The 22,007-nt window shown below is 40.4% G+C and overlaps 1 protein-coding gene across 1 annotated transcript; it reads left to right on the top strand.

Annotated features, from left to right (window-relative positions):
* The first annotated feature begins 5,062 nt into the window (after positions 1–5,062).
* Positions 5,063–21,803, top strand: LOC5574414 (zinc finger CCCH domain-containing protein 14). Its single transcript, XM_021849252.1, has 4 exons — positions 5,063–5,307; positions 5,399–8,069; positions 20,428–20,703; positions 20,932–21,803. Exons 1-4 carry the CDS (start codon positions 5,269–5,271, stop codon positions 21,198–21,200), a joined length of 3,255 nt encoding a protein of 1,084 aa, XP_021704944.1. The 5' UTR covers positions 5,063–5,268; the 3' UTR covers positions 21,201–21,803.
* The last annotated feature ends 204 nt before the right edge of the window (positions 21,804–22,007 follow it).

Here is a 22,007-nt window from a genome sequence, read left to right as displayed (position 1 = left end):
GAAGATGTTTCGTTACGACGGCTGCCAACCTCAATCTGTTAGGCATCGACTGGATTGAGCTTTTCGAGCTGTGGTCGGTTCCCCTCGACTCCGTCTGCAAGCAAGTAACGGCGAAGTCGGTCGACCAACAGATCCGTGAATTCCGAACGAAGCACGCGGATGTTTTCAACGATTCACTGGGACACTGCAAGAAAATGAAGGTAAAGCTTTTTCTAAAACCAAATGCCAAACCTGTTTTCTGTCCCAAGCGACCAGTTCCCTTCAACACGATTCCGATGGTCGATGCCGAAATCACACGGTTGCAAACGTTGGGCATCATCGAACCTGTCGACTTCTCCGAATGGGCTGCTCCCATTGTTGCAGTGCGTAAACCGAACGGCCGAGTTCGCATCTGTGCGGACTACTCTACGGGACTCAACGAAACGTTGGAACCCAACCACTATCCGCTTCCAACACCGGAGGAAATCTTCGCCCAACTCAACGGCAGCAACGTTTTCAGCGTAATAGACCTCTCCGATGCGTACCTGCAGCTCGAGGTGGATGAAGAGTCCAAAAAGCTGCTCACCATCAACACGCATCGTGGGTTGTTTCGTTTCAATCGCCTGGCCCCCGGAGTGAAATCAGCACCTGGTGCATTCCAACGTGTGGTGGATGGAATGATTGCGGGCATACCTGGCGTCCGCTCTTTCATCGATGATGTCATCGTGTTCGGAAAGGACATGAAGTCACACGCAGCTTCACTCAACCTACTCTTCCAGCGACTAAAGGAGTATGGCTTCCACGTCAAAGCCGAGAAGTGCCACTTCTTTCAAACACAACTCGGTTATTTGGGGCATATCGTGGACCAACGAGGCATCCGTCCAGACCCCGAAAAAGTGAAGGCTATCGATGCACTCCCACCGCCAACCAATGTCTCCGAACTTCGATCGTACCTGGGTGCGATTAACTTCTACGGCAGGTTCGTGCGCAATATTCACGAACTGCGTCATCCGATGGACCAGCTGCTGAAGAAGGACGTGAAATGGCGATGGACTCCGGAATGCCAGAAATCTTTCGACCAGTTCAAGGCGACGCTTCAATCAAATCTGCTCCTGATGCATTACGATCCCAAGCTTCCAATCGTCGTGGCAGCGGACGCATCAAGCACTGGCATCGGGGCAGTCATCTTTCATCAATTCCCTGATGGCAGAATGAAGGCGGTGCAACACGCTTCGAGAACGCTCGCACCCGCGGAGCGTAACTATGGACAACCTGAGAAGGAGGCTCTCGCGTTGGTATATGCGGTGACGAAATTCCACAAATATTTGTTGGGACGACATTTCAAACTGCTGACCGACCACAAACCCCTCCTGTCCATCTTCGGTTCCAAGAAGGGCATTCCGCTACACACTGCGAATCGACTTCAACGGTGGGCACTCACTATGCTGAACTACGACTTCGAGATTCAACATGTGTCTACAAGCGAGTTCGGATGTGCAGACCTGTTGTCCCGGCTGATCGACCGAACCAAGCAACCCGAGGAAGAATACGTCATTGCAACACTCAGCCTCGAGGAAGATCTGGTAAGCATCCTTTCCGACGCCGCCGAGAAGGTACCTGTTTCTTTCGCAGTGCTGCGGAAGGCAACATCAACGAACGCCACACTCCAAACCGTCGCAAAATACATCCGTGACGGTTGGCCCAGCTGCTCCAAGAATCTTCCCGCTGCAGTTCAATCCTACTTCCAACGCCGAGAATCGCTCAGCATTGTCGACGGTTGCATCATGTTCGGCGACAGAGTCGTCGTCCCCGACGAGTTCCGACGAAGGATTCTGCAACAGTTCCATCGAGGACATCCGGGAATGGTCCGGATGAAGGCGATTGCACGAAGCTTTGTGTACTGGCCCGGCATCGATAGCGAAATTGAAGATTTCGTCAAGCGCTGCAACCCGTGTTCGGCTGCAGGCAAGACTTCTACCAAGACGACACTGGAATCCTGGCCCGTTCCTTCCAAACCCTGGTCGAGGATCCATATTGACTATGCAGGTCCAGTAGATGGGGTCTACTTCCTGGTAATAGCGGATCCTTATTCCAAGTGGCCCGAGGTGCACGTAACCAAATCGACGACAACGAAAGCCACGATCAAACTGCTGAATCAAACCTTCGCAACATTCGGCGTTCCAAAGGTAATCGTTTCGGACAATGGCACCCAGTTCTCAAGCCACGAATTCCAGAGTTTCTGTACCAGTCAAGGTATCCGCCACATTCGCATCGCTCCGTATCATCCACAATCAAATGGCCTAGCCGAAAGATTCGTGGATACCCTGAAGAGAAGCCTTCGTAAAATCCGTTCAGGGGGAGATACACTAGAAGAAGCTTTGGTCACATTCCTGCAGGTTTACCGCTCCACTCCAACCAGTGACCTGGACGACAAATCACCGGCCGAGATGATGTTTGGCAGACCGCTACGCACCGTTTCATCATTACTCAAGCCAAGCAGAAGCGAAGGAGAAATCATATCCAGAGACAGGACGAAGCAAAACGACGCTTTCAACCGGAAGCACGGCGCAGTCAAGAGAGGTTTCCAGCACGGAGATACCGTGTTCGCCAAGGTTTATCAAGCAAACTCCTGGCAGTGGGAACCAGCAACCGTCATCGAGAAGATTGGATCTGTAAACTACAATGTGTTTCTTGAGGAGAGACATCGCTTGATACGGTCGCATGCCAACCAGCTAAAGACACGTGTTCAGGAAAGCAGTTCAGCAAGTCAGCCTTCTCCACTATCGATATTCTTCGATGGTTTCGGACTCCCAACTCCAGTAGAGACTTCGCCAACCGGCATTCAGGACGATCTTCCAGTGCCGCAGCAGTTCGAAGAACCACTGACGGCCAGCCCAGATATATCCTACCTGACGGAAGATTTCTCAGAGGATGAAGCCAGAAGCAACAACGGGTCCATAGACGAACCAGCCGAGGACGAAACTCCGAATGAAGCTCCAGTTGCAACGGATGTAGCAGCCCAACCGACTACACCAATCCTGGAGAGAGGACGGCGCATGATTCAACTTCCAGCCCGGTTCAAGCCATATTGGATGATGAAACCTTAAGGGGGGAAATGTTGGGTCCCAGTTGTTATCACAACACCATGGAAACAACCAATCTCAAAATTGTATATTTTCAATCACAGCAACCCTTGTATGACTATATAAGGGCACCGACTGACACCTCAGTCTTCATTAGTTATTTGACTTCCAATAAATTAACATTTAATTGTAGCAGTAAAAGTCAAGCTCTTTTCATTCCGGAAGTAATCCGGACATAACAATTACGTTGCCAATATTACAATTAACATCACTTACAAACCTCCAACCCGGCGGCCAAAGTAATCCCTGAACAAAATCCTCGAAAAACTCCCAAAAACATCCATAGAGCGGATTCTTTTTCACATCCGTGGCGGGTATTTTCAATCACAAACTGGAACTCTTGTTTGCAGGATATCATCACTTGGGAATTGGTTAATGGAGGAATCCTTGGGAAACGCCGCACCCTGAGAGAATTCCGGAAGGAATCGTTGCTGGCATCAGTTGCTTCCACGAGATTGATTTGGACTGGAATATACAATTATGGTTTGTTAGAAACAATGAATTATTGAATTTAATTAGCGCCAACTTACCTTTGAATCAAATTATTTAAATAAAGCAGGAAACAAACGGAACAAACTAATAAATAAACCGGATAAAAGATGCGATCGCGGACGCACGAGGATCAGAAACCCGCCATGACACTTCGACTGAATCCACCGAAACGAAGTGTGGACAGTGTTGCGAGACTTATTATTGTATTCGTATCGCATGCGAAATAGCATTGAGTTTGTGTAATATCACTAAAGTATGTCGGAATGACTTGGTTGCAGCTGTTTCTGTGTAATATTTCTATATTTTAGATGTGAATATTACACAAATTCAATGTGATGAAAAATGGAAAAGTTGTTTCAGTGTAATTTCGAAGCGATGTAATATAACATCAAAAAGATGTTATTTTGCCCTTCAAATGAGCGGTTACATCGGCTTTTTATTACATCGGCATGAATTACGTCGATGCAAATTACATTATTTTTTGCTGTGTTAATCATAAAAAATACCGATTTTTCAGCTTTTTGATTGAAAACTTCTGAGCACAGAGAACAGACATGGAGGCTCGAACATAATTCCATCAAAATTATGTGTAAAGGTTAGAGTCAATCATCAGCGCCGCCATCGCAGACAGCGCGACATACAAACTCGTTTCGACCGCACGATGGCACTAGTGAACGTCAACATATATTGGCACACAAAGCAACGCTAGCGACAAGTGGCAATCTTTTACGGTGACACTAGCGCCAAACCGTAAAAAGCGGCAAAATTGAAGCTCCTATATTCAGATGACAGCGCCGCGTAACAGAAGCATAACGACATACTTTGAAATGACCAGTACAAAGCTTTACACACGCTGACGATTAAAGATGAACATCTGTTCTCTGTGTTCTGAGGTTCAGTAATAATTTTTACTTTTTACTGAACTACGGTAGCTGTCAGACCCAAAGGATCATTGAAGGTAGTTTTTGTCAGTGCTCACCGCATCAAAACAAAGGCGCCACTGTATATGGGATTTAACATTGTGACAGCATTGCTGTTCTGTCAAACACACAAGACTACGGTGGCGCTATCTATGCTTTCCATAGCGGACGTTTTGGTTATTTTAATGATCCATTTTGCAACATTACCGTACAGGCTGAAAAGTCAGTAAAATCACCCGTTTTTGAACAGCAATGGCTTATTGAAAACTAGTATTTATTTACCCGTTTTTTGACAGATCCGATCGCTATTCGACAATGGGTACGTTTTCACCCATTAAAGGGTATTCGCAAACAACCGTGAGATTAAAAGTGGTCAAAACAACGGGGGTACCCGGTACCGCGTTGAGAGCCACTGTCAATCGATGACGGTCCCGTTTGGCCATCATCACTCTGTTGTCATTTTTTCGTGCAAACGGCTGGTCCCGTTTTTCGTGCAGTTGAAGGTGAAAGTGAAAAGAAAGCCCCAAAAAGTAAACGTCAAACTCTGCTGCGGGATCTTCCTCCGAGACGACGATGAAAGCAGGCAGAAGCAAAAAGTGAAAAGTTTTTCACGCAAAAAGTGATTGCTACAGTGGAAAATTGTGAAGTTTTTTCGGAAAATTTCGATTGTGGATTGCAGTTGGTGAAGAAATCGAGTTCATTTGGTGTGCGGTGCTTGAAAGCGCTTGGGAAAAATGGATTCTCTCGGGTCGGAAATCGGCCAGAAGATGAGGGTAAGTTTTTCGATTTTCTTTTTTTTTTTTTCTGGTAGGGAGGGGAGGGTTTGTTGATGGCGGACACCTAATTTTTCGTGTGTTTTTTTAGAGCGCCGTCAAGGCGAAACTTATCGAGCTGGGAACCGGAACGGCCACCGGGTACATAGACGACGAGCTTCCGGATTATGTGATGATTATGGTGGCCAATAAGCGCTCCCGGCAGCAAATGGTCGACGATTTGACGCTGTTTTTGGGGAGTCAGACGGAAGTTTTCGTCAATTGGTTGCACCAGGTGCTGCAGAAGCTGGAGGAGGTGACACTTCCAGCGACATCTGGCGTTGCTGCGGGTGCCGCGGGAGGAAAGGGAACAAAGGAAGCGACAGGGAAACGGAAGACATCCGAGCAGAAGGATAAAAAGGACAAGAAGAAGGATAAGAAAGCTAGGAAGAAGGACAAAACGCCGGAAGCGAAAGACAGGGAAGAGGATCAGCACACGCCTCCACATCCCGCACAGCTGGGTGGTTCTATTCAGGATGTCTTTGCGAATCAGCTCATTCAGCATGCCAAGAAAACGATGGACGTGGAGGGCAATGTGACCAAGAAGGACCCCCGGGAGACGACGCCTCCCATTAGGGACAATTCGAACTCTCGGACGGGGAATGAGTTCGATATTCCGACTATATCGGAGATTGCCGGGCAGAGTGCGCTTTCGAAACATCAGAAAGAACTGTCCGAGTTGGAGGAAATTCAGCAGAAGATTAAGCAAGCCAAGAAGCAGCTTAGATCAATGGGTTCGGATGAGTCGGAGGATGAGGATTTCCTAAACATCAAAGCGAACGATGACGATTTGGAGAACATTGAAGACGGAGGAGTGGCCGCGGCAGCCAAGAGAAAGGAACGGCGAAAAGTATCAGTTGAGCAGGAAAAGACTCGAGCAGAGGATGAGGAACGGAGCAATACGCCTCCTCCTCCGGTGGCTGTAACGACTCCTCCGAAGAAGAAATCCATTATGGAACGGCTAGGTACCCGTCCGGAATCGAAACCTGCCCCTGTAGAACCTGCGACCACGAAGGAAACAACCACTACCACCAATAAATCCAACATAATCAGTCTATCGGCGCACAGAAGAGAAGAACGTGAACTCTACGTTCCGGTGTTCCGTCGGAAAGAGATGGAAGAGCAGGCCAAAGCTCGAGAAGCACGGGCCAGGCTTCACCGCAGCAGAAGCCGGGAGAGGGACCGAAGGCGTTCGCCACCGAATCGAACCGGCCGGAAGGACAGCAGTCGCAGCCGGGATAGGTCCCGGAGCAGGCGAGATCGCGAGCGGGACAGGGACAGGATGCGGGAGCGATCCCGAAGTCGAGAACGAGGTCGCGACAGAGAACGAGACCGAGATCGATCATCCGGAAGGGTCAATAATGGGACAGACGTCCGTACTCGAATCGGTTCCCGGGTCATTGTGCTTCCACCGAAACCGGAATACAACGAGGAAGACGAACTGGAAGTGCCCATCCCCAGTGTGGTTAAAATCCAGCCTCGCCCTCAGGTTCCGAAGAACAAACAGCCTAGCAAAAATCTCCTCTTGAAGGCCATGGCCGAAGCTCAGCGTTCAACTGCTGCTAATCTCAAGAAAACCATCAATAATCGCGAGGAAAGCTCTTCGCGACATCAGCGGATGCTGATCGAGATACCCGGCGCCAAATCGGAGGGAACTCCTCCGGTGGACGTTCATTTCGAATACGAAGACGACGATGAAGAGGACATTGTAGAGCATGTCCTGCGGGATGATGACGTTGACGCTGAGTTGGAAGAAATACTGAACTCAAATGATGAGTACATCCCGGAACCGGTTGCGGTGGCCACTTCTGTACGTTCCGACACTGACAGCGATGGGTACGTTTATGTTCCTTCCAAGAGCAACTCCGACAAAACATCTTTGGATGATCTCCCAACGGATGAATACGAGCCGAAAGATCCTGCCAAGAACCCCAAATTTGTCGTCACCCTCGACGGCGCCTACAAGAAGTCCTCTCGAACTTCCCCCAGTCACACTCCGCCACCCCCTTCGAGCAAATCCAAACCCTCCATCAGGGATCGAATCGGTCAGAAGGTATCTAAAAGTGAACGCAGCGCCACGCCGCCTCGGGATCGCGAAGAGGGCGACGATCGTGCCCACCAGGAAGCGCTGAAACGCCGAAAGGAACGCTTCAGCATCAAAACTCCCTCCAAGCGCGACACTTCCAAATCCCCCGAAAAACGATCCAAATCGTCCAAGAAGTCCCCCTCCAAGCGCGAAAAGCGCTCCTCCAACTCCAACCGGAAGTCTTCCCCGAGCGATCTGAACGAACTGCTCCTCCAGCGAACCAAGGAACTGCTGGTGGACGACAGCGTTTCCTCCTCCCCAATCTACATGTCCAAATCGGACTACGAAAAGATCGAGCCGAACTCATCCTCCCGCAAGCGGAAGCGCGTCTCCCCGATCCAGTTCGCCCTGACGGATGACGAAGCGGAGGACACCGACGGGGAGTACAACCACCACCGGGATCGGGACCACCGGGAACGGAAGTCGATCGAACGGGTTCTCCCCGTGGACGACGACGTGCGGAAGGATCGGGACCGCCGGGAGCGGGACAGTGATCGACGAACGACGGCGTCGGCTGCTGATGATGATCTTCGGCGCAAGAACGTGGGCAGCACTTCCGGCAATGGGGATAGCAAGTCGCCGTCCAAGAAGATTAAGAAGCTGGAATCGAGCCGGAAGTTTGACGATATACCGCAGCGTAAGTCTTAAATGTTTGAACCATTTCAGGGCTGTTAGAAGGTCTTCATTTCGATGCAGGCATCTAAAAGTCTATATTTTCAATGGAAGGTCTCTTAGTCTCTTGTTTAACCAAATTGGTGTAGAAAGTCAATTATTTTCTCATTCTGCTTTTAATGCATGCTGGTGCAGGTCTCCAAAGATAATTGGTTTTATTCTACGACTGGCGTGAGGTGAAAATTGTCGGTCTACTCGACTCGAATGAAGTGACTCTCCATTTGGTTTACACGGCGAGTCACTTCATTCGAGTCGAGAATTGTCACTTCGCTATACGGCAAGGCTGGTAGTAAGTCACTTTTTTGAGGCCAGTCACTTTAAAGTCTCTTTTTTGAAGCCATTTCAACTAAAGTGACTTTTCGTCAAAAAGTCACTTTTTTCAACTATTTTGAACTAATTTTTCGGGAGAAAATTTTGAATGGGCCTTCTTAATTTAGGCTAAGTTTTAAGTTAGCAGGGTGTCTACTACCTGAAAAATCCTGGAAAACCTGAAATTACATATCAGGGAATTTTAGTCAACCTGGAAAAAATCTGGAATTATCAGAGGATTTCGGCTATACGCAGGAAAAAAAACCTCGTAATTATTATGGCAGAATATGTCCTTTTTGTAACACAACATTTCTTCAATCAAAAAAAAAATCGGCTGCCCCGCTGTTACATTTTGAGGTATTCAGTCAATTCACTTTCAGTTATTTTTAATATTCCGAATAACTTGTTTAAATAAGGAAGTAGGACTTAGGATTGCTAAAATGGGAAAAGCAAATATGATTCCCAGTTCTTGTTGGGTATCTTTCATGAGCATATGAAATAAATAATATTTGTAGGGAAAGATTAAAGCTAGTAAAAATAGTATATTTTCAGGTAAGCAGATCTTTTTTAAAGGCTTGGATACTATTTCAATGCATATCCCTAAAAAGTGTTTATTTTTAGTTAAGGTCTCTACACACTAAGCTCATACGGTGAATTTCACCGTAATCTCAACAGCTGAACAGTTCGGTGAAATAAAACACCGTAATTCCGTCTAAATTTTAAGGATTCCGGTGATTTTTCACTGAATACTGTAAAAAATTACCGTACTCCGTTAATTTATTTCACCCATTTCACCGAACTGTTCAGCTGTTGAGATTTTACAGGAATCCGTAAAATAATTTAAGTGTGTAAAGACATTATAATCAATATGGCATCTAAAGTCACTTTTTTGCCATAACCCTCTCTTTCCCATGGTAGCTCCAGAGCTCAATTACTTTTGACGAACTTGAGGCAAACCGAACAAGAGGAATACTATGCATTAGTTTCTACAGTCAACTCTCCATAACTCGATATTGAAGGGGCCATCGAGTAAGGGAGTATCGAACACAAAACCAGTGCAAATGCGATCCGAGGGACCATCGCAGTAGCCATGAAAACCAACTTTTACTGTGGTTCTCTAACTCAATATCGAGATACGAAATATCGAGTAAGGGAGAGTTAACAGTAGATTATGATTCTATACTTATCAGATTAATCCAAAAGTCAACTAACTTTTTGAATAGTAAAACTATTGGTAAGCAATCAGTTTACTATTGTAAAACAACCAACAAATTTTAAACTGATTTTGAAAAAATAGACCCTTTGAAATATTGTTTTTTTAAATTATTTTTTATAAAAAAGCTTTTCATAAAGAAACTGTCGATTAAAGTCGTCGGAAATAGATGGTTAATCTGCTTGCAATGAATTCTGGTGCAACATTCTAGAGGCTCCAGAGAAACCTTCAGAGACTATTACGTAACTATTTATCCAGAGATTCCTTCTGGAATACTTTCAAGAACTCCAGGAATGCCACCAGCAATTTTTCAATAGAAGCTCAGAGGAATTTCTTCTCAATTTTATACTAAAAATTTTAGAGCATTCCTACGCTGCTACCTCCAGTAATTTTCACAGAGATTACTCTGAAGAAAAAATCTCAGTATTTCCTCCAGATCACTGATTCTTTTACAGATTTCTTCAATCGCTACTTCTAGGATTCTTCACGCATGCCCTACAGTAGTTTTTCCCCAAAGGTTTATTATAGAGTTTTCAAAAAATAAAAAACCCATTTTTACAAGAAACCCTACAATAATCCCTACGCATTTTTCATTTAATCCAGGCATTTTTCTAAGGATTCTCTCAAAAATTCATCCATAATTACTCTCCGGAATTTCTCAAAACTTACTTAAGGTATTATTGGATAAAATGTTTTCCAAGAATTGCTCGATGAATTGCATCTGGGATTCCTCATTAGATTCTTCTAGAAATTTATCCAGCATTTCTTCAAAATATTATTACTGCGGCAATATTTTTATGATATTTTTCAAATACAGTTTCCAGACCTGCATAGATTCTTTAAAATTTCATTCAAGGTTCCACATTAGTTAATACTACAGCAATTATTACAGTTTTTAGAATGTGAATACCTTCCATTAAAATTACTGATGGAAAATTTCTTCCTTAGTCGGCGTTTAAAGGACGCGGTTTAAGCAGTATTCCAATCAAATTCGATCTTCTGTCATAATTTTTATTTGAAATATCGATTAATGCATAAAAATATTGACCTTATAAGGTAGAAGAGCTGGAATTTAAATGGAAATGTGAAATGACAAAAATTTTAATTTTTCAAATGTTCCGAATTCTTATTAAAATTTACAATATAAAATACTTTGGTAATATAATAGACACAAAATTTTGAAAATATTGAAAATCTACTAAAAAAAGGATTATTTACGTAAATATAAACTATCCTGTTTGAAAAAAATTCTAGACGATATTTTGTAAATTTGGAAGCACAATAAAAATGTCCAAATATGGTACTCAACTAGACCTGCAGAAGATCATATGGAATATTCCCTATCATGATTGATATTGATCGTAAAACAGCATACTAGAATAAAAAATAAAATTGATTACGGATTGCTTTTCAAGTCACTTTTAGTCACTTTTCCAGAATAGAAAGTCACTTTTTAGTCACTTATTTCTCAAATTCGGTCACTAAAATAACTTTTTTCGGTACCAATTCTTGCTACCAGCCCTGGCTATACGAGACCGACAATTCTCACCTCACACCACTCGTAGAATAACCCCAAATTACGGGAGTATTCCGCGGGTTCTTCACGAATTTTCTTATTAGATTCCCTGAAGAAATCTTTTACAGCGCTGGTAGCAGGTCTCTTTCTAGAGGCGATCACTTATTTAAAGCTAATATCTAAAAAGTCTCTATTTTTAACCAAAATGGTCGTTAAAGTCATATTTTTCATTTTCCCGCTCTCAATGAATCCTGCAGCGAAATTATACAACACAACTTTATGTGAAACGTTAAGGTGAATATGAATTCAAAGCCAAACTTATAATTTTCAAGAGCACAAATCTGGAGAACCGAACACCCATTGAGTTCCACCAAATATAAGCAGTATGCTGAAATTGATTTTAATGTAAAATTAAAGATAAAAGTACAGATTTTTTTTTTTTTTTTTTTGAAAAACGTTCCCTTACTTTTGACATGCCCCACAAGTGGGGCAAGTGAAAAGTTTATCGTTTTGAATAACAAATTCAAAAACTAACGGGTATATTCACGATTTCTATTACCTTTAACATTTGTCATTGCGTCCCAATGAACAATAACATAAATGACATGTAACAGGGTGGCCACCGAACCGGGAAAAACGGGAAAAGCGGGAAAAAGACGGGAATTTGAATCCACCGGGAAAAAGACGGGAAAAACCGGGAATTTGAGAAGATCACCGGGAAAATCGTTTTGAACGAACATGTTCAAGCTGTAATCTGCAAACCAACCTCCAAAATAAGTTATAGAAAGTAGTTATGTTTAATGACATTGCCATGAGACATCAGCAATTTTAAACAAGTATCTTTCAAACATCGATGATTTAATTTCTACTATGCTACACAATATTTCTTAAAAATGTTTCACTATTTTTTTAGCAATGTTTCGAAATATTTTTTTGAATTTTTGTTCTCGAACTACCAGGCTAATATATTTTGAACTTCTCTAACTTGTTTTACTCGACGTTTTGAACCAAAGTTTAATTACTTATTGCGGATTGGCTTAGCACTCTTCTGTAATTGCTGAATACCACAACTAATCTTGAAAACAAGTCTTTATTTATGAAAGCTTTTAATATGTCACTAGTTATCTAATCGACGAAGTTTTAAATATTGGCTCATTCACGATCTTAATAACGATCAAACCATTACAGCTCATATAAAATTTGTAAAATATCCATACAAAAGGCATTACGAGAGGGTGGGTGGATGTCAAAAATGATAATTTTCGGTGTTATTAAAGTTGTGAGCACTTACGTAGCTTCTACGTGTGTGGCCTTGTTGTTTCACTAATATCTTGAACTTATTTGCTTTATGGAATAAAATTCAAAGGATTAATAGGGTGATCAAAGTATTTTGGACAGACCGTTACGCGTATATAATTTGGCCATTTGCGGCAAAATCAAATGGAGGTGGCCAAATTATATACGCGTAACGCTCTGCCTAAAATACATAAAACACCCTAAATCGAATAATTTTAATTACGGCAAAGAAATACTTGGGCATCTTGATGATTAGGCCCTAGGTGCCTAAGGGCTATTGTTGGCCAAATTATCTCAAATTCAGCGTTAAGATGATTATTCACCAAAGCCAACACTCGAAATTTCAAGAGCATGAGTCGAGAGAGGCAAACAGAGCTTTGAGCTAAAAATTTTGATCGTTTTATCATCACCAGAATGCAACCAACCCATCAAATTTTCAACGCGAACGGTTGTCAGGTTCTCTAGATCTTAAAACTTGAACTTGAAATTTCGAAGTTTGGCTTAAAGGGCCTATTGTTGGTAAATATGGTTCAGATAGCATTCAAATTAAACTCCTGTCGTGTTAAGAGTAGGATCTGTTTTAATAGCACAATTAACCATCTCTTTCCCATGATAGATAGCTCCAGAGCTCTATTGATCTTCGATGAACGCGAGACAAATCGATTCAGGTACTATACTAAGCCATAGTTTTCAGAATAAAATTCTATATAGATTAGAACACTCTAATAGTCGACATGTTTTTCCAATAGTGAAACAATCAAATTACTATGGAACTAAAAAAATTTAAACCGATTTAAAAAAAAATGTTGCGGTGCTTTTCGGTAGATCTTCGATATAGAAAAAGTCAATTAAAGTCGTTGGAAAGAATGGATTAAAAACCGGGAAAATTATGTAAAATATACCGGGAATGCCGGGAAAAAGCGGGAATTTCAAAACCGAAATTTGGTGGCCACCCTGCATGTAAACAAAGAAAATTTCATGCTTGTTTGATTTTTCTTCTGTTCAGTTATGTTTGTTGAAATGATTCGACAACATTATAACTGTAACATTTCCAATGTTAGTTCTTACTTCATGGGACAGCAGTCGCATGTCTGCTCTGTAGAATTTCCACTGCTCGTTATTTGTTTTTAAGAAAATCGGATATGACGTCGGATAACTCTTCCAGAGAAATCAAACGAAATGCTTTTTAGAACCTTTTTTATGTGGATAGACCTATACTCCATTTTTATGTTTTAAACTTGTTTTACACAGACATTCCACAAGATTTCCGTGCGTTCATATTATCAATCAACGTCTTCCTTTTAATCGGCTGTCCGATGTAAACATATTAATATCGTAATATTTGGCAACCTTTTTATTGGAGAAGTTCCATGATTTGGCCATGATAATAGCTTTTGTTTTAGTGTTTCTTTTCTTTTTTAAGTTTCTTTTCTCAAATAGAGAAACTTAAAAGTAGATGGAGTACCGTGTACCTTTTAATTTCGCTCCTAAATGCTTATCTTTAACAGATAAGCGTATTTCGACTACCACTTGCAGTCTTCTTCAGTGTCAGTTACTCGTATCATCTCTCTACCTTAAATACTAACACTAGATAAGTACCTACACAATCAATCTACCTAGGAACAATTTAGACAGGAGTATACCTGCCATGTCTTGGTCAAAAATTGAAAAGGGGATATTTAATAATAACTATACAAATCCCTAACTATCTACCTATGTATTCAAGCTCGTTTATATTTCTTAGGTACAAACTTAAACAGCCTAGACTGTCCGTTTCCTTGATCCCTATTAAGAAGTAGTGAAGGCTTTTGTTTGTAAATTTCTAAACTTTCAGCGACGTCTAGTTTCCAAGATGAAGGTACGCTTCGTACGATGTCTATGTTATCGCTTGTCATTTGATGTCCATCCTGGAAAACATGTTCAGCCACTTTTGATTTAAAATCATACGCTAATCCCTTTTCTAATTCCTTGCCCGCTTTTTTTACCTCAGCAATATGTTCTTTGAATCTTATTTCTAGAGTTCGTTTTGTTTGTCCTATATAGATTTTATTACAATGGGGGCATGAAATTTTATATACTCCTGCTCTATTCAGTTTATTAATTTTATCCTTTGTTGATCCTAATCTAGATTTAAGCTGACTACTCCTACTGCTGAAAACCAAATCTACTCCATATTTTCGAAATTTCTTAGCCAAAGGCTGTGTAATCTTGGTATCAAAATGCGCCGCTACTCTTTTTAAATCCTCGTTTTCAACAGTAAGTGTTGTCCTACTTTTCCTATATTTATCCCTTGCCCTCTTATCTACTACTGCTTGTATTGTACTATACTTATATCCGTTAAGCCGAGCCGTTGTTCTATGATAATTGCGAACCTTGTATACTTATAGCTACCTAAAGAAAAAACACAAATTCAATCTCTAATGAGAAACTTTTTACTTGCCCCACGTGATTAGAAAATTGACGGTGTTTTAATTTAGTTATTTTTAGGTCTATCTCGAATTAATTTGTAAAGCGAAGTATGCACTTCAACAGAAAAGTAATCGCCTATCTCGATGCGTGGGAAATTTCTTGCAAGAAATGCTCAAGAAAAGCATTTTTCTTTGATCGCAGTACGCAGTTGAAAAGAAATGTCATTTGAAATGGAGCTCACTGTAGCAAATTTCTTGACCATTTCTTGAGCAGAAATTTTTACTTTTCTTGAGCGGAACAGCATACCTAGCTTAAGGAAGTAATAAGATACTATCAAATTATGAATTCAGGAAATATCGTATGACAAGCAGGCTTTGATAAAATTGAGTATCGGGACCGAAAAACAAACATATTCTGTCAGTTACTGGTCGAATCTTGGATCGCATAGACGCTTCTGAATTTACTACATTGGCGTAGTTGGTAGAATCAAGGCAATGAAATTTAAATTTATAGAATAAAAATGAATAGATTTCTGAGAGAGACAGAGATCTTATGAACTCGAACAGTAATCTCCGACGGACATGGGCGGAAATGAAGTTCGACGATTGCTGATGGACAAAGGCAAAAATCCGTGGGAAGATAGGTCTCCGATGGACAAAGGCGGAGAACCGAAAAATGGATTCTGACGGAAATGGGCAGAAATCCAAAACAATGAGACAAAATGTATCTATGGGTGAAAACAGAAATTTTGTTTAAGCGATGGGAGCAGTTATAAGCAGGATCAATTTTAATAACTGGAATCGTGAGAGAAAAGAGTTTGAGTTTCCTGATCGGCAAGCTGATGTATTCAAAATTTTAGCCTAATGAACCACTCAAATCATAAGTTCTAGCAACAAAATAAAGTTATAAAAGCGATCAATGCGAATTAAGTTGTTTTGGATGATCGTTTTATAGTCCATATTCCTGCACAATGGTGTAGTTGATATTCGGTAAACTACGAAAAGTGTCACACATTATCCTGAATGATTCAGCCAACCTTTAATAATAATACGACTGCTCAAAATGAAAAGGAAGGCATTCAAACGCATGAAATGGACGCTGGAAAATGATGATGCAGTTGCGCACCTTCAAATTAAGCCACTGAGACGCATCAAACTTATATTAAGAATGCTCAAAGGAACCTCAAATAGAATTTCAAAACATTTTGGAAGTTTATATCCTAGAGAACGTAAAATATGGAACGAGATGGAACTTTTCACTCATTTCTTTTAGTATGTTCACCGAAATACAATTTTACGATATCGTGAGTGCAATAGGAAGTCACATTTTATTTTTTTGAACATTAACAGATACTGTCAGTGAGGGTGTGCTACTCCCTCGACTGCAGTAAATCTGCTGGTCTTGATCAAATAAAAAATGTATTGCTCATATGTTGAAAGCGTTGAAAGTGATTCTCGTCTGATGCACAAATTGTCATTCATTATACCGGTTACTAAGAAATGACCAAAACCAACGTTGAAAACTCTCAAGTTGTGGCTATACAGTCTGGCGATACCGAAGTTAATCGAATGCTCATGAAGCAGTTCAAACGAGATATTCACCTTCTTAACACGGATTTATAAAAATGGAAGTCTTTTGTTTGAACACAGGCGAATCCGATTATATTTAAACGGTTATATCGGAAGGATTTCAAGGATTTATACCGAAAATGTCAAAATTTTCCATGCGATAAAATCGGTTAAAAAGGATATATGTCTGCAAATCGATTTGCTACATTTAAGAGCTTCTGCCAAGAAAACAGACAAGTTTCAATAATGCCAACTAAAGTTCAGTGTTGATCTTTGTGGAACAGTCAGTCTATTGTTTGAAATTATCAATATGAGTAACCAATATTAGCTGGTGTGAAGACCGTCGAAAATCTGAGAGTGACCCTTATTTGTACAGGGAAGACCATGTTTTTGCTCTTGTTAGAAGATTTGGAAGTGGTCTGTTTGACCCTCATGCAATTTTGACAGTTTACATCGGCCTTGTAAAATTCAGGCTAGTATTTGAGAGTGTGGTTTGGAGGCCGCAATATATCAACGCTTGGACGGAATTCTGAAGAATTTCGTGAAGTTAGATCTTCGAAACCTACCGTGATCAGGATGTGATATGATAAGATATCAAAATCTGTGTGGGTTTTTTGGTTAGGACACAATATTCACGTAATACCGCACAGCTGACACAGTATTATTTACTAAGCTTTTGGCAGAACAACATGTAATCGAAGATATTAGACGAGAAAATTCAGTTCAACTCGAACATCTCAAATTTATCTCATCTTCGATTAATGCGTGAAAATGCGTGTTTTGTATGGATATGGCACCGAATTGGATTTAAAATAAATTAAGATTGTATTACCCTGAGCAATTGCAGTACTTATTATTTGTGTGCTATTTTTCTATATTACTGTGTGCGTTTGAAACGCAAATATCAAATGCGAGAACGCCAGATGCGGTAAGATTTTGCACAATAAAGGCGAAGTCAAAGATTGAGTTTTTAAGCTAGTTTGGCGGTGATATGAATCTTGGTTGCTAAGTATCCTTTGATAACTTTGTGTAACCGCATTTGAAGCCAAGTTAGACAAGATTTGCACGTCAAATTCAAACTGCAATACCATTATATTTTTAGGATAATTTTTTGGTAAAGGAAAAATCCTACATTTCATGTAAATAAATAAATAAGGTACCGTGGGGTAAGTGGATCACCAATAACAAACTTTTGTTCTCAAAACAAATGTGGTGTAATTATGTATAGTACGAATGGTATTACTATTGATCTTGTAATTAGTGCTAGTAGTGCTACATTTTAATACTTTATAATTAAAAAGTATCTTTATTTAATCAAAATATATGTATATACATATATTATACATTGATTCCCACTAATTCGAACAAAAAATATATTGTAGCTAGAATAATTTGAAGAAAATTCATCCATTTATACACATAAGTTATATAGAAGTATTGTAGGATTATTCCTAACGATGTTTTATAAAAACACTTGTAATTTAAATATATTAGTTACATTTACTTTTGAATAACAAACTGAAATTTTTTTATTCTATTTATGAATAAATTTGTATCATCTGTCTAGAACAATTGATATGGTCAAATAAGGGACGATTATATGCTTTCAATTGAAAAATTTGTATATTTCGCTCTTCTACAACTCAGCTTAGATAAACCACGGAAAGTTTCGTGTGAATTTTAAAATTAATATTTTCATATACCAGAAAGGTTAAAAAAAAACTTTTAGGTGGATAATTCAAATTTTCTTTGGAAATTTGACAAATTTAAGCTGGGAATGAATAAAGTTAAGGGAAAACAACATTTGCGGATACTAAAACTTTTTAAAATTATCGTATACAGTCTGCCAATAAATAATAATAATACTTGATTCACTTACCCCACCCCATTGAAAAGTAGGGGTAAGTGTACAATGTAGAATATATCTGTATTTATTTATAAAAATCACATATTTTTTATTGTGATTCATTCAATTAGAACTGAAATGCTCACCACGTGTCGAAAAAACTAATAGTATTCGACTTCAGACAGAGATACAGTGGATTTTTGATTGATGGAAAACAATTTTCAAAATAATTAATTTTTGAAGCTAACAAGTTTGCTTGTGTTAGTGTACGTGCAGTACTAGTTTTGCAATAGTATCAGTGTGGGCGTAAGAATATAACCTCAAACGAAGCAATGGTGCGAAAACATTCAACATATTCAAGTATTAATGCTTAATATTGACGAATGATCCACTTACCCCACTGATACACTTCCCCCACTGTACCTTACTCACAATAAATATGTTTTTTTATGGTTTACTCAGCTGGAGCTGTATGACAGCTTCGTTGTCTGTGCTGGACCCCGTAGTGCAAATTTTTACCTCTACTTTTGCCAATATTTAGACGGAAAAGGCTATGTTGCCCGCTTTAACACTATTTTGGATGAATATTGTGCAGAAGTAGTTTTATTAAATTGTTTTTGCTTCAGTTTCCCTCCCGTAGTCATGTTTGTATAGTCATCCTTTAAAGAGAAGCATAACAAATTAACATTTGTGTCACATTCTACTCGATGGATCCTCAGTCATTCTCCTCATTAGTCAATATTATAACCATTTAAACAAAATCTAACCTATCTGCATCAAAGCGTGGCTACGGCTCCTGTTACCCCCGATGCCTGGTAACAGGATAACCGTTGGATCACATCCGTAAGATTGATGCATCTATGCCAGATGGTTGATGACGCGGCATTAAACAAATATTTCCTGATGTGATACCACCACGACTGGACATGTCTTTGGTTCCCATATAAGTGCTAATGGGGTAAGCCCACCCATAGCGGCAAGATTACACGTCCTAGGGGAGGGACTTACCCCACTGATACACTTCCCCCACTGTACCTTACTCACAATAAATATGTTGCATGCATATCAAAGTAAGAAAGACAAAATAAATATTTAATTTTATTGAAAAAGAGTACGAAGATGGAAGAATGTAAGGAAGTAATAAGATACTATCAAATTATGAATTCAGGAAATATCGTATGACAAGCAGGCTTTGATAAAATTGAGTATCGGGACCGAAAAACAAACATTCTGTCAGTTATTGGTCGAATCTTGGATCGCATAGACGCTTCTGAATTTACTACATAATTCTAAAACATTTTTTATTGCGGTTTAAAACTGTCAAAGGGGACAACTTAGAAGTGGTACAGAAAATTATTTTCCGCAACTTTTTTCCGCTGATAATTTTAAAATGAGATTGCACGCCGTCAACTTGTTACGGTGTAATAGTTGACAGGTTAACAATCTTTCGCTCTATTATGCAATAATGGCTGAAAAATCTCATAAATCTCTTACCTATCGTAATATTTTCAATGGCCTCAAAGGTTTACTCATGAGTTTAAAACATTAATTCGCATATTCAGTAAAATATACCAATTATTTTCACTTACCCCATTTACCGACTTGCCCCGCGGTATCTTATTCAAAAGATTATATAAGGTTACACACCAGTTCATACTTCAGCAATCATTCCAGTAACTCATTCGATCCTACGCGATTTTTTAAGGGAATTCTAATGATGGGTATCTCAAGTGGAATTCCTGCTTGAAATCGTAAAGAAATACTGAATGACAATTTTCCAGAAAATCCTATGAAACCTCTGGAGGAGGCATCTTTTGACAAATTGAAAATGTCCTGAAGGAAGTACTTGGAAAATCGATTAAATCAATGGATTTTTGAAATATTCTGAAAGAATCTTCAGAGGGATTCATGAAGGTATCTAAAACGAAATACTTAGATAAATTCCTTAGGAAGTCCGTTAAAAACCCCTGTAAAAATCCTTAACAGGGACATCTGAAGTAAATTTTGGGCAAATACCTGAATGTTTTCTGATAGAAATCCTGGAGACAATTATGACAAATTCTAATAGTGAAACTAGCAGTAAAACATAGAGTAATGTCACCCAAAAAAGCCTTTGAACCATTTTTCTGTAATCATTAACATTTGCCCTGTATTCTGTCCTTCCAGTGCTCAGTTCGGTGTCGGTACCCTCGGATGGCCTCTCGAAGAGTAAAGCTATAATTAAGGAACGGTGCAAGTACTTCCCGCTGTGCCGGCAGGGCGATTCGTGTGAGTTCCTGCACCCGAGCACCAACTGCAAGGCCTTCCCGGCGTGCAAGTTTGGGGACAAGTGCCTCTATCTGCACCCGATGTGCAAGTACGACAAAACCTGCCACCGGCCGGATTGCAACTACATGCACACCAAACCGCTGTCGGCACACTCCTCGACGGCGCCGCCACTTGGTGAGTATCTTGTTTTTTTGTTATATGAGGGAGAAGTGTTGTGCCATATTCGAATTCTATCCGAATTGATTCCTAACAGCATGTATTAGGCACAGTAATCCCGGGTGAAATTGTAGGTTACGATCTGGAGTTCGTCACGATACTTTGAAGCTTCAGGCTCTCTTTGCAAAAAGCACAAGTAGTCAAATTTTCGTTCTAATCTCAACCTATTTTTCCGTTTCATTCCAGCCTCGTCGGTGGTTCCGGTGCAAAACTACAAAACCATAACGGCTAAACCGTTGCCGCAGTTGTGCCGATTCTACCCGGGTTGCTCGAACGGTGATCTGTGCCCGTACTACCATCCGAAGCTGTGCCGCTTCGGGAAACACTGCATGAACAAGGTCGAGTGCAACTTCTACCACTATGACCTGCCCGGAGGTGGCGCCGGAGGTGCCCTCGATCACCACGAGGTACCACCCAAGGACAAGTTCAAATGGGTTTCGCCCTTCTCGGCTTAACATCGTCAGTAGACGGGGATTGCTGTTTCCGTTTCTCTTTAATTATAGTTGTAGCTCTGCTCTATTCTTACGGCACGTCGAATTCTCACTTGCTTTTCTTCTTTTACTTTCTAAAGCAATTTGGCGTGCGCACTTTGTTGTTTTAGTAGTTTTAAGACCCAATATTATGAATATATTTATTCTTATTTAGAATCGAATTGGTATTCTGCGGCGAAGGAGAAGAGCTGCAGAATCGGAGCAATATGTTTCTCGGTGGAGAGAAACGACTCGGTAAAGTTTGAAACAAAAAAACTTTTGTAGAACTAAATTATTTAGATCACTGTTCAAATAAACATTATGTTACGAAACATATGAAGGAGACAGAAATCATTGTACATAACAGCTAATATAAAAATCTGCATGGAAAACTGTAAGATTAAAAAAAAACACGTCAGCTTCTATCCGTATCAGTCACAACGTAGCAAAGAAAAGAACGTTGTGAACATCTATGATTCATCGTTTAGCCACACAATTGCAACAGGGCTATAAAGAGTTTTAGAAAGTGGTCATAATTTCGAACAAGAAACCATCAGCAAATATAATCACTTCAGTAAGTTGATATTACATGTGTGGTTTTAAAAAACATATTTCCGAAATGTCCTTAGCAGGGCTGGTAAAAGGTCTCTTTATACAGACTTCGTTATTATTTTAATGCAAGTCTCTAAAAAGCTTCTATCTTCAATCTATAATGGAATAACTCTAAATCCTCTTTTTTTTATCAAAAATGATCTATAAAGTCACGTTTTCCCTTTGCCATTTGCCTTGCAA

Source organism: Aedes aegypti, chromosome 3 (assembly GCF_002204515.2).
Source record: "Aedes aegypti strain LVP_AGWG chromosome 3, AaegL5.0 Primary Assembly, whole genome shotgun sequence".
Classification (NCBI taxonomy): domain Eukaryota; kingdom Metazoa; phylum Arthropoda; class Insecta; order Diptera; family Culicidae; genus Aedes; species Aedes aegypti.
The sequence above is the reverse complement of the archived record's forward strand: the minus strand, read 5'-3'. Positions and strand labels throughout refer to the sequence as shown.